The 14,137-nt window shown below is 38.1% G+C and overlaps 2 protein-coding genes across 6 annotated transcripts in view; both read left to right on the top strand.

Annotated features, from left to right (window-relative positions):
• Positions 1 to 6,324, top strand: part of agrn (agrin) — a 215,912-nt gene extending 209,588 nt beyond the window's left edge. For all 3 annotated transcript variants that reach the window (XM_026332448.1, XM_026332447.1, XM_026332449.1), the window contains 3 exons: positions 1,213 to 1,437; positions 2,853 to 2,956; positions 5,072 to 6,324. In XM_026332448.1, the coding sequence (XP_026188233.1) occupies positions 1,213 to 1,437; positions 2,853 to 2,956; positions 5,072 to 5,232 (490 nt within the window). In that variant the 3' untranslated portion in view covers positions 5,233 to 6,324. The remainder of the gene's footprint in view (positions 1 to 1,212; positions 1,438 to 2,852; positions 2,957 to 5,071) is intronic.
• A 5,800-nt stretch (positions 6,325 to 12,124) lies between these two features.
• ptpn11b (protein tyrosine phosphatase non-receptor type 11b) overlaps positions 12,125 to 14,137 on the top strand; it is a 31,590-nt gene continuing 29,577 nt past the window's right edge. For all 3 annotated transcript variants that reach the window (XM_026331560.1, XM_026331561.1, XM_026331557.1), the window contains exon 1: positions 12,125 to 12,212. In XM_026331560.1, coding sequence (XP_026187345.1) covers positions 12,199 to 12,212 — 14 coding nt within the window. In that variant the 5' untranslated portion in view covers positions 12,125 to 12,198. The remainder of the gene's footprint in view (positions 12,213 to 14,137) is intronic.

The raw sequence follows: 14,137 nt of genomic DNA, 5'->3' as shown, positions 1-14,137 counted from the left end.
ACACACAAATTGAAGGCATGATTCTACTGAACCTCTGCTGGACTCAAAGAGAAACAGAGGGAGTGTGTTTGCATGATGATGTTTGTGTGCAAACATATAGTACAAGGACATGACAACATTTATTTTTCTCATATATCAGAATAAGTAACATACAGTGTTTCTTAAGGATATGTAGAATTCGCACGTCTCAATCCCGAACACCCCTGCAGCTGAATATCAAACAGCACAAAAAAACACACATTGTCTCTCTCTCTCTCTCACACACACACACACACACACACACATAAACACATGAAGCACTAAGCAGCAATAGGATGTAAGAAAGGTAATAGCAAAACAGCCCCCTGCTACTCCTAAACACATCCTGATTCCCCTGAAAAATCACTGTAATCACTGCCTATTATTATGAGGCTGTAGAGCCCTCGCTACAAAGCTTTCAGTCTAAATGTGCTAGTGAACAGAATCACAGGGCTGCCAAGTTTCACCAAAGGTTCAGAGTGAGATTATGCATTTTGGTTTCGGAGTTATGGCACTAACACATAGATATTTTTAGCAACTAAAAAACACATTTTACATAGACCTGAAGTAGATATGAAAACAATTAGCAAATCTGAAAAAACTGACAATTAAAAAAAAATAATTATTTCTATAAATGTATTTAGAACTGAAACCTGTTTACACTGTCACACTGTATGGACCAGAGCCAAGTCCCCCATCATGTAAATTCACGGTTTCCAACTCCAGTCCTTAAAGGCCATGTCCTGCTTGTTTTCCAACTCTCCGTGCCCTACCCACTGCTGATTACCTGGATCAGGTGTGTTCAGCCAGTCACAAGCTGGAAGATACCGTCTCAGATGAGGGTAGAAGTGGAGGGAGACAAAATCAATTGGTCCAGTCAACGTCTGTGGTGCATAATTACTACGTCACCTTGCGTCAAAGAATTTGCGGCACTTGATTTGCTTTCTGTAGCGGCAGCGTGCGTGAGAGCGTGTGACCTGGCTGTATTTGAATACATGAGACTTGGCAGCCCTGGATTGAACCACATGTCTCGATTGACTCATGGGTAATGTTCCCTTGAGACAACAATGTTCCCTTGCTTTACAACTATAAATGACACAAGCACCAACAGATCGGGGTCAGCTACGTTGAAAATTAAAACTCTTTATGATGAATTAGACAGCCAGCTAACGAATGTGTTTTCTGATCTCCCAGTGAGAAGGCTCTGCTGGTGAATAAATTTGAGCTGAGCATCAGGACAGAGGCGACCCAGGGCCTGGTGCTGTGGAGCGGGAAGGGAGTGGAACGCTCGGACTACATCGCCTTGGCCATCGTGGATGGACACATCCAGATGACATATGACTTAGGATCCAAGCCTGTCGTTCTGCGCTCCTCGGTGCGTGTCGACACCAACCGCTGGATACGCATCAAAGCCAGCAGGTAAGAAGGAGCGGTGGCAGGTAGCCAGGAATCAGGAGTGAAAGCTTTTATAGTCAGACCAGGATTAGACTTAATCCGTATTGTATTTGTGTGGCTGCAAGCTGTGTGATCTCTTGCATGAATCTTCTGTTACACAGTGATCCCTTGCACTAAATCACTGATTAGTGTCACATTATGGTTATTTTCATGCCTGGCACATGGCACATTGACTTGCTTAAACACATGAAATGAATTTTCAAAAAGGAAGAACATGTTGTGTACTGTATATTAACACAAACGTTATATATAGAGAGCTAAACTGGTTACATACATTAAAGCCTTATATATATGGACGTACATGAATGTATGTAACCCTAGTCACTGTGGCATGATAGCTGTCTCTTGGAAAGCTGAGCCAAGTCAAAAAATACCTGTATTTACAGTATAAGGCAAAGAATGAAATTTAAAAACACAAAGGTGAAAGTGAATCTAGAATAAATTGAGATTTTAAAAACAGGTAAAATAAAAGACTAAAATACTTTACTGCAGTAATTCTATTCAATACAAATTAATTTAGAAATATGGATGTAAGCACAGTACCAGCTGAAATAATTAGGCCTTAAAATTAAATTCCAAAACAAGGGCCCTGTTTTCCTCACAGTTATGTTATGATCATGTCTTATGTCAATATCAGTTGACATGTTATGCTTTAGGAATCCATCTTCTATCTACTTGTACTCCTGCGTTGTTGTACAGAGTACAACAAGAGTATTTAGCAATAAATAAACAGCTTGAACTTAAAAAATGACCCACATATCAACCTTCCATGGGATCAGTTTTATCACAGCTGAACACTGGATTTCAGCATGGAAGTGAATGGAAGTATGGGGAATAAGTACTGTTTGTTGTTTTCATCGTGTAAGGCAAGACTAATCAATCATTCTATCAAAGGTGCTGCATCAATTTCAAACAAGGACTTGGACAAATTTCATCTTGGGCTTGCTGAGACCACATGAGTTGCTGAATATTACATCAGTTGGATGTTGATGATGCAAATCTCAGCATGTCGCATACAGGTCATATAGTTACATGGCTATCCATGTTTGCAGCTTGCCTTTAATGACACTCTCTCTGTTGGAACCCCACTTTAGTAGGTTCAAATTAGCCCTGTCATGTGCTGAAGTGTGTGCTAATGTGCAGCATAACGCCACCTGAAATAGATGGTGCTGTAACAGCATCAGTTAGCTAGTATACAGGCACATTTCGAATGATGATTGGCAAAGGTGGTTATGTTAATGTTTAGTGTGCTGGCAGCAAACAAATGGAGTCTTGATGCATCAGATTAAATGAAAGTGGAATTTACAGCTATTTAGTCTGACGTGTGTGCATGAGACCAACTTACAGCTGCATCTCCTTCTCTTCTTTCTCCTCCTCAGAGCACTCAGAGATGGCTCTCTACAGGTTGGAAATGAGGCACCAGTAACAGGGTCATCGCCTTTGGCAGCAACACAGCTGGACACAGACGGAGCGCTCTGGTTGGGTAGGTGCCCACAAATGTTAAAAAAAGAAAAGAAAACCGCCATTCAGACTTGAAAAGGTGTCTACAAATGACATGTCTGTAGTACTTTTTCATCCTAGTAACTGGTAAAAGGTTGGCAAAAATGAGCAATGAACTCATTGGCATTGCAGAGGATAAGCAAAGTCTCTGGCAGGGAGAAAAGATTGCAGTTTGGGCAAAAAAAAAATGTTCAGGCCTATTCAGGTGTTGAGTTCAGAAATGAAAGGCTATCTAACAAACTCAAAAGTTGTCTGCTCTCCTGAATTGAAAATGACCAAAGTCAGCCAGTTATCTACCTCAAGTTCAATTTGGCCTGAACTTGACTCAGAGAAATCGCTTTTGAAAGAACACACACGGCACAGCGGGATTGAACATTCTGAGGAAATTGCATAGAAGACTCGCAATGAAATAAAGTCAGACTATTCTTTAAAATGCAAAGCGCATGGTGGCAAAGAGGCAGGTTTGAGAGGAAAAGCAGCCTAAGTGACATTTGAGTGACACGGCACATGTAAAGGTGCAGTCGTGCACTCAGGTACAGTACACGTATACAAAAACACACATGCATACACACAGGGACCAGCAGTTGAACAGGTGCTGAGCGAGCCCTGCAGCAAAAATATATAATCTTCACACAGCCTTCCCATCAAGAGCCCTTCTCCTTTTTAAATCCCATTTTCACTGTTCATCATTAATTCATCTGTAACTCGCATGAAATTAGCCCTGTCGATCCACACTTCGGAGGCACGCAATCCGATTAAAAGGGGCAAGGGTAGGGGATGTTAAGCACTTGAGGGGGATATGAACTCTCACACTGACAGATTAAAAAAGAGAAAACATGGAAGAGGCAATGAGTAATACGAAGGAAAAAGGAGTTGGACTGATATAAGAGAAGAAAGACAGAGGATACAGTGGGGCTGTGTGAAACACAGAGGAGAAGGAGCAGGAGAGCAGGGATGGCAGCACGTAAAACATCAGAAAATCAGGCCAGCCTGTCTCTCCATAAGAACCGCTCATGAAATTCAGAATAAAGACTTTTTAAGATGATTTATTGAGAAAGATACTAATGACTACTTTGGGTTTACTGGCTCAAGAGAGTAGCTCAAAACACTATCAAGAATCAAAAGGAGCCAGCCTGCAATTAGGTCATCAGTTCTCCAAGTAAGGAGACTGTTAAAAAAGAAAATGAAAGAAGTTTGGATAATTTGAAACAAAACTGTAAGCGCTAGAAAAATGAAAAAGGAATGGAAAAAGTAAAATGAAAAGCACGAGGTGCTGAAACATTGAAAATTCATGCTAGTTTTGTAATAATTAATGTCCATTTTTATACTTTATGTGACTGATGGATAAGAGCACAAATGAACTTGCGTTCTGTTCACAGATGCTTTAAAGTGTCAGTTCGTCAAATAGTTACACATATTATCTTATTTAAGCCTTGTGGTGTTTAGACATCTAGTTTTGGCCTCAACCCCACTACAATGAAGGTGAATTATTTATGGTTTTGCTTCTCACAGAATTTAAACATTGGAATAAAAAATAATCTTTTTGCAGAAATGGTGGAACTATTTCTTTGATAGATCATAGTTTCAAGTTAGGTTAAGTGGCCTTATAACATTTCTGAACTGGCTCTAAATTATTTGACAGCTCAAATACACAGAAGATTATTTATGTTATGTTAGTCAAAGAGGACAAACGTTTGGGAAAAGCTATCACAGTTCTGAATATACTGTTGGGAGCTCAGGGTACACCAATGAGCAACTAGCACTAAAGATAAAAACAAATGTAATGAGGATCTTGTGTATTCATCATTTCATTTTCTGAAAGTTGAAGAGAGTTTTAAAAGGTGTTTCAGAGAAAACCTAATGAAACAATGCTACTGGAAACCTAGGAATCAGTGTTTGACCTGTGCTGTGCTAAATAACTGGCGTATCCCTTTAAAAAACACAAAAATAGTTGCTTCTTCAGGGGGTTGAGTGTTTAGCTTGCTTCTACTTGGAGTAATTACTCTCATATACTCACTTCAGTTGTTCCTTAATGTGGCTGTTTGTGTACAGCAGCTTATTCATCATCATATTAACCCCCAACTCCGTCTCCCCTCAGGTGGTCTGGAGGAGCTAGCAGTGGCCCGTCGGTTGCCTAAGGCCTACAGCACCGGCTTTGTTGGCTGCATCAAGGACGCGGTGGTGGATGGCGTGGAGCTCCACCTGGTGGAGGACGCCTTAAACAGCCCTAAAATATTACAATGCTCTGTCGCCAAATAGCCTGGCAAAGACAAAACGAGAGAGAAACGCAGAAACAAGAAACCATCCCACCCGCTCCCTTCATAGCGCCCGTGTCTCCTGCTGTAATTATTTTCTATTTTTGTATACTTTTCATTGCTTTTGATATGAAAAGAAAATGAATATGTTGTTTTAATTTTAGTTTTATATATTTTGTTCTTTTTTTTTTTTTACCTATACCTCCATTCACAGCACACACTTACTTTATTTTCACTGCCCTGGCTTTTCATCTTTTACAAACAGCAGGCTTCTCTGTGAAAAAGAGATATTTTATTCTTGACAGTTTTGTTGTTTTAAAACAAATGCCAACTTAGAAAAAAAGCCTGCTCCATTTCCTCGTTCATTACTTGAACAATGGTGGACTTCGCTGAGGATCTCTGGTTATTGCCTTGTCTTGGTGCCATATCTACCGTCCACATTCCCCAAGCATGGCCTATACATGATGTATATCGACATACATTCCCCCTTGAGAGCTGGGTGCAGTGTACAGTGTAGCTGGTGTGTGTAGCTCTTTGACGCTGCAGCCAGCTGGTGTCTACAGCCTAGAAACTCTATATTCAGGCCTGATAGCCCAGTGTATTTTCCTAATGGGACTTTACAGATATCAGTCCAGCTGCTACAGTGAGAAAATACAGGCAAAACCACTTGATCAACCCCCATCTCACTCACAAAAAAAAGAGAAATAAAAACTCTCCACTCGATCTGAATCCCATCAGAGCCTTTAGTTTTGAAATATGACTCACTACCATTGCAACCCAAATCGACGGAGAGAGCACTGCGTTCCACTGTGACACGCATATCATTAGTCACAAGTCAAGACATGAATCATAGACATGAATAAATGTTTTATATATAGAGTATATAAATAATACCTGAGACTGTGAATATGTAAGATGGGTTCTCTTTGGAGAATTATGCTTCTCATGTACTATTGTGCGTTCTATTTTACAATCAGCAAATGATCTAATGATGACCACTATAAATGCATGCACTTCTGCAGTGTTGGTTTGAATCTGGATTTTATTTGTTTCCTTTTGTTGCCATTTTATTAAAAAGACTGTCAAATTTGAAAAATTTCACTGTTTTGTTTTTTTGCATTGACTACAACAAGGTTCCTATTCTATTTTGTTATTTCATCAAACTGCAGAGATCAAAATTTTACGCTTGTCCATTCCCTGTCCATTCTTTCTTTTTTTTTTTTTTTTTCTGGGAGCCATTAGTTTTACGGGACCTTGAATGGTGCAGAAAGGGAAGAGTTGTTACCATATCTGACCTTAAGGAGACTGAAGAAATGGACAGACTGAAAGGAAGCAAGAAATAGCTCTTATCAAAGGAAGAGCTACTAGTCCTGGGGATGTACTGTCAAACAACAGTCAACATGAACACAAAACCTTCAAAAAACTCTACATAAGATTTAATTTCTTTTTGTATTTGATTTAGTAGCATTCTTGGAGGATTTTTTTTTTTTTTTTTTTTTTGGCTGTTGAGCAAGAGAGACTGTGATGTTGTGACCTGTTGAAGCCATAACAGCCACAGAAGTGGGAAGACATGCATAATCCTACAGTACTTGCAAATTAACATAGCAACGCATGAATTTGTATTACTAGTTCAAAGTTGGTAACATTGCGTGAACTGATGCAACATGAAGTCGTCTTTGCTGAAACACAATGAGCTCTGTTGACTGACTTACATACTCATTTTGATATGAGAGCCTTGGCAATATTCAAAGCCAAAGTCATGCCTGTTTGTGGTTGAGTGTCAGTGGTTTGGTTTGTTTCATTCTTAAGTTCTTAATTCTGTTTGCCTTCTTAAATCATCATCAAGCAACTTTTTTTTTGTACAGCCCTGCAATTTTTAAGTATAATAATTTTGGAAATGTGTGATCTGTGGAGGTTTATGTTTTTTAGTAATATACACTGGATACATGTCTGACTTGTCTGTTCACCCACATAATGATATACCTATGTACAATGGGGGAGGGATAGCCCTTGAGCTATAATTGTGTTGTGTATAATCAAGCTCTGAGTGTCCACACCAGACCAGGAATCCCTTTTCTGGTGTCCCAAGACACATTTAAATTCCAGCACTGACTCTGTTAACCATAGATTGATGGCTTTTTGCTATACTGTTCTTTGAATTTGATCATTTCAGGAGGTACACCTCAATACAGGAGACCGTCCTGTGTATTTACATAGACTCAAGAACAGTAAAGACACTTGCAGTCTATGGTTTTGATGGAAACTATGAATTGCCTTAAAAACCAGTCACCTCAACTGTTGAGCAGGTGACAAAAACATCATCCATATAACTGTTTCCTTACTTTAACCAGTGTATTAGCCTCGTGCCCATAATGTAAATGAGTAATACATAATAATAATGACAAGTATATTAGTAATAATGCTATAAACAAAAAATCCCAGGGGCCTCGGCAACTACCCCCTCTGGCTTTTTACAAAAAATCTTCTATTTACTGTTTTTTGAATCTATTTTGTGTTTCTTATTTATGTCTACATGTGGATTATCCTCCATGTCTGGCCTATGTAAACTACTGTCTGACTGCGCAAACCTCCTCAAAGGGCAGTGCACCAAGTAAGAGTGGCATGACCTGAACATTACTAACTTTATGACCTTTGTCTTGTGTTCCTACCACCATGAAATAAAACATCAACCAAATGGAGTCCATTCTTTTCAGCTGCCTTGATTTTGTCTCAGAGTTCAATTTGCATGTCAGTGACTATTTAATAAGAAAGGTTTTAGTTTTTGGCAGCAAATTCTGTGAGAGGTTTTAAACCAACACTGTCTATCTTTCAGAACTTTCTGACTTCCCTACCAAGTCTGTCACTCTCAACCCTTAAGCCCAAACATTTATGGCACTAGGATGGTCTATGTGTTATTGACTCAAAATATGGGGCCTGTGTTAAACATGAAAATTAATTTTTGAAACTGTAGTTGAAAAAAATAACATTTCAATTAATTACCTTTTTCTAAAATGTTCCTCCTCCAGGGGAAAGATGCATAATCAAGGCTGGTCTTCAGACATAAAAATGTGAATTAAAAACCTTGAGATAAGGTTGAGGCTCATTCCTAAGTAGACCCAGACAACACTTGTTAATAGGGCCAGTTCATTGTTGAGTTCATTCTTTTCATGGAAGTTAATAAGAAAAGTATTTTCAAAATCTATACCTTTATACTTTTGCACAACCTGTTTCTACAGGGACTGACAGTAGTTTTTTTTTTGCATGAAGTTGCACAGAGTCTGAGAGATTCTTGATTACAGCCTTGAAGAAGAAAATTACAACACTATTGTGCTCATATCTATTTCCTTTGCCCCTGGAAATTGCAAGACTAATAAGGAATAAGATATCTAAGCAGTTGTATACTTTTGTATTATTTCTAATGGTAATAAAAGAGGAAGGAAAGCGAGCCTGCCTAGGGATGTTTTCTATATATGTTCGGCTTCAAGACAGTTATGAAACTTAGCTTGGGCAGAATTTGGTGGGAAAGCTCAAGTATTTCATAGATTCACCACGTCATTCTTCGCTTCACTATCCAGACACCTGCATATCCTGAAGCTGTGACAAGTCAAAACTTCAGTCTTTGCTCTGTTTTGTTTTCTGCTCTCTTTTTGATTGAAGCATCCAAGAACAAGATTTTTCCAAAATCGCAAGCAATTTAAGCAACTGTGCTTATAAACACATCAATAAACAGCATTTTTGGCTACAATGATATTTACATCTTACAATGCAAATCACCTACAGCAATCTCTGATGTCCTATTGCTAATTGAAAGCCTGGAATTCAAGGGAAAAAAGCAGCTGCTGTACAGCTTCATGCATCATTCAACACATCCAAGATTTGTCTTGAGTGTTTTCATTAAGCCTGCGATTTAATGAGTTTAATTTATTCCTTTCTAATGACAGAGAAGGACACTGCATCTTGTGCTGTGTTAATTAAAATTCTATGAAATTGTGTAGATGAAACAGTTTTGCTCAGTGAAGGATCCTTCTGGGGAAAGACCATTTTCAGTTAATAAGCAGAAGCAGTTTGATTAAAACATTTTACAGGAATTCAAATAAAAAAACAACACATGCTATCCTTATAAATATCTAAATAATAAAAAAGAGGATAACTACTTGTGTAAGACCCTGGGGAGCGAATAGATAGTTTAGGGTGACATACTGTATGTCTTTTGGGAGACATAGGATTCACAGATTCAGAAACTCATTTTAATTCATGTGTTGAGCAGCAGACTGGCTTTGAGAGATGAAACAAAAGCACAAGAACAAAGGCAGCCAAAACATATTAAGATGTATTTTCCATGTTGGGGAATGCAGTCTGTTCAAAGGTCAAAGTGGAATTTTGAATTATGCAACAAACCGAGGTTCCCTCTGGATAAAATTTCATCAAATTTCTTAAACTGAGCCAAACACATGCCCAAGAGATCAATAAAAACTGAGGCATTATCCATGATGGAAGAACCTGTTCTTAGAAATGAATTCTTCCAAGAATGTTTTGTAAAAAATCAAGAGTCAGTAGTCTAAAATAAAATACCTTACCCATACCATACTACACTTCACCCTCTATTGTGAAATAAATCTCTTCTCTCGGCGCTTTTTATGTCCAAATGGTAATAAAAGTTCTTTCTCTGACAAAACTCCAGCTGTCCAGCTGCATTACTCTCAGTATAAGTCCTCTTTGTTTCCCTTTCCAGATTTCTTTCTTCTTTTTTTTTTTGAACAAGCAGATTCTCAAGGCAAATGTGGTCAAAGGCCATAAGCTCACAGGCACAGTCACCTCAGGGTAGATAGGACATCCTGGTTTCCATTCCCCTGAGTGTGAAACTGGGCTTTGTGTTCTTTACACTATTTGTCGCTCCCAGAATCAACAGAACATCAGCCTGCATGGTGACGAAAAAGTGAATATTGCAGTCCAGGAGCCCTATCATACCTTTCCACCCCTAATCTTTGAGAAAGTATTATTTTACCTATTAATGATTGCACTAGTGGTTTAGTATGTTTTAGCAGAGTCATTACAAAGGTATTTTCTATACATTGCAATTAATTACTTAGAAAGCCACAATTTAGTTTTGGAAATTTAAATGTATTTTGCGACTCTTACAGACATCCTTTGTTTTTCATTTAATATGTGTGGTGTGAAAATCAATTCAGACACTTGTGGAACTTAATTGAATTGTGCATGTCAGGCATATAATCATTTCTGTCAAAGTTTCATTATTATTGCAATGTCATTTTTTAAATGAACATGCAGTCACACTACAGTATGTTACCACAAAACATGTCAGGACTATTTGTAATCCCTATTCCAGAGCAAAAACACAATTTGCCTGACCTTGTTTTTCAATGCATACAGACGTCAAAGTGAGCCACTTTACCCCAGTTATCTCCTAAAATATGTGCAGCACAAAATAATTTCCTATCATCATTTAAACTAATATATACAAGGGGCACCTTAAACACCCAATAAATAGCAATGGCTTTGTTTTTTTAGGCTTGGTTTTGTATCAGTTACATTTGGTATTAAACACTAAATGTGCATTCAGTGTTATTCCAATATTTCTCTCCCTCTTCGTCAATTTCTACTGTGTATCAATCAGACACTAATGTCCTCCCATTGTAAGACAGAATCATTTTAACTGCTCACCAGACCCATACAATAAACTCAATGTTCAGTTTCCATTTATCCTGCCTGAAGCACATTGCATCTGGCATTTTGACAACAGAAATTCCACAGAGAGGAGAAATTCCCACCCGAGCATCTCAGTGTTTGTCTCTAGGCTGTAGCAGAACATTAGGTCAAACAGTGGAAAAGCAAATCCATACATGTGAATCCCGTAGGCTCACAGACAATTGCATAAGCCCATCTATCCCCCAGTAGATTACCCTGCACTGATAACTACAGGGTGATGACGTCAATGCTGTCGCTCCACCATCATTCTCCAGAGCTGGGAGACTGTCCCATCATGTATAACAGGAGAAGAGCTATGGACCTGCCTTATCTCTTACAAGGCTGCAGCACAGAATACAATAGCAGAGAAAAACACTGCATGTATTCATTACTATTTCATTATTGCCAGAAATAAAATACATCAGTGGGCAAAAATAAGTGAATTAAATATTTTCAATATACTATAAGCAGACCTATTTAATTTAAAGATTGTTGCTGTCCTGTTTTGTCACTACCATTATCAGTTCAGTTTTTAGCAACTAATAAAAGTCAATATTTAGCTGATCCTAAATTTATTTTCCCCCTTACAACATGCACACCAAAAGAAACAATATGGCCATACTATATTTGAACATGTTGATTAACTGTCTCATAATTGTCTGGTCTTGAGGTCGAATTTATGTATGTTTTAAAACCCTTAAAATGAATCCTGTGCTCTCACTGAATATTTCAATAACTTCAGCCATATTTTTCATATTGCATAAAGTTAGCTATGGTTACTGAAGACAGGATAGGAAAAGCTTGTCAGGAACAGTCGTATTAAATGGTCACATTTAGACTCATCAACACTAGTCTCATTAGATGTGATAAACTACAACAAGCACCAAGAAAATACCATGGGATTGTTTAAAGTATGAAGCGTGGTATTCCCTTATGATGCTTTTTTTTTTTTTTTTAATGTGTCTGTGCACAGGTGAGATAATTGCAGCACGTACGGAAAAAGGAAGGTAACAAAAATATACAAATATTCTAAACCAGAATCATTTAAATGGGTGGTTATTAAAATATAACATATAAAAGGTAGGTATCTCTAATTAAAATTACCCCATAACGCAGACCTTTGTTTTGAAGGTGCGAGCCGGAAGTCGTGTGAGTATTTATGTGGCGCTCAACGCGCAGATTCAACAGATCTCAGTCTTCACCGCGACTCGGCAGAGACACAAGGGCAACGTTTGGGAACACTTGACAGCTTTCAGAGACTGCTATGACATCTCGCAGGTAAAGGCGAACTTGTTTTTTTTTTCTTTAAAAATGTCATTAATGTCATCGTATTTTAGTTTTTTTTAATTTTATTTTAACCAGCGCCTGTACGTTTCACTGCTGGAGCGGTCCGAGATTGTGCGGGCATGATTGAAGTGAGGCAGAAAGCCGGGGTGCCTCAACTTTTTTCGTACCTCTGACTCTTTAACAGACACTTGTGGCCTCATTTCTAAATTTCACCCAGAGAAACGTGGTTATACCTTCGTCTTGTTAATTGTGTATTAGTATAAAGTTGTGTAATCGACCTGGCTGGTGTCTCATGGTAAAATTAGCGCGACGCAGAAATAAAACGTTAAATCGTAACGTTAGCTAGCTGCTAGCTGCTGCAGTGTGAAATAGCAGTGAATTGAAGTTAGCTAGTTTGTTTTCAGGCTTTATATTAATTTCTGTTTTGTGTGCCTGTGTTTCTGAGCTTCAGTTAAGTCAAACCTTTAATTTAATATGCCATATACTCCTTACACCTATTTTTGCTGATAACGTGTTTATTTTTTATTTTAAATATTTTAGTAAACCAGTAACAAATTTAAAATGGCAACTTTGGACATTCTGTTGTTTTTATAGGTGTATTTTGGCAACATGAGGTTCACTATTCAAAAGCATATGTAATTAGTAAATGGAGCTTAAAATAATAACTGTAAAACATTAAAAACTAGTAGCCTGCACTTAACTTTGCTAAGTGGTGTGTTGGTCATAAATGTATAGTGAGTATATTCTGCCTACCAATAGTATCTTAAGTCCTCTTATATATTATTAACCACATGTACATCCGTGGACTTGTAGATAATGATTTGTAGATCTCACTGAAACATTCACCGGCTTAATGTTGTATGGGAAGAATTATGGGTTACAGGAGGCCATGTTGAACACCATAGACATGAATGGATACATGTATGCTGTACTAATTTGACGTTTGCATTATCTAATAAACAGGAAGCTAATGTTAGCACCTGTATGTATAAGTACAGGTGATAATTATTCAAAGTGTTTGTGCTTGTTAGGGTTATTTGGTGTGGTATGTAAATTGATGAAGTGAAATGCAGCAGTTTATGTTTTGGCACCTCTTTCTAGTTGTAATTATTACATAGTTTGTTTAAGTTGAACAACTTTTTCTCCTGGTACACATCTATGCAAGGTGACCTCTGAAATGTTGATTACAGCAGCTGGCCTGTCTCTTGACCATTATGGCTGTTGTGGACTCAAGAAAATGCAATGTTGGCAGTCAGAGTTTACAGTTGATACAAGTAGTCTGCCAGGGTATGGGTGGAAAAGATAGCAGATGTGGCATAGCGCAAGATGTTTGACATGTGACTATTGGGTCCTATATGTCTTTGGTAGGTGACGTTGCAGGACTGAAATAATGATATTGAGGTTCATAGGCCAGCTTATTGATTTTAGTCCAACTTCACAATACACAAAGGCATTGATTTGTCTTTTGACAGAACAAAGCTGTTGAACTGTAGCCATGTTATCTGGCAAAATAGCATTTTTTCACAATAGAGTGTAGCTGGATATGGCTTAGACCTTGATACATCAAAGAGAGATTGGAAACATTAGCACTGCCAGGCTGGCTGGAGCATTGAAGGAAAATTCCACATTTACAGCTTTTCTTCTTTCTTTCTTTTACAGCCCACAATTTCAGTAATCAGGGTCCATTAGTTACTGTAGCAGTTTCCTGGTACACATTGTAGGGAAGATCACTGTACATATTATGCATCATTTTAGCTGAGCTCTATGTAACCTAGTAGGTAAAATCCAAATCATTGTAAACTTGTTGCAGTTTCTGATTAATCGTCAAAAATGTTAGTAAGTCTTTTTAATTTGATGGGCCATTATATTTACTTGTACTGAATAACCATGTTTCGTTTGTGTTTATGTTCCTGCAC

Source organism: Mastacembelus armatus, chromosome 7 (genome assembly GCF_900324485.2).
Source record: "Mastacembelus armatus chromosome 7, fMasArm1.2, whole genome shotgun sequence".
Lineage (NCBI taxonomy): Eukaryota > Metazoa > Chordata > Actinopteri > Synbranchiformes > Mastacembelidae > Mastacembelus > Mastacembelus armatus.
The sequence above is the reverse complement of the archived record's forward strand: the minus strand, read 5'-3'. Positions and strand labels throughout refer to the sequence as shown.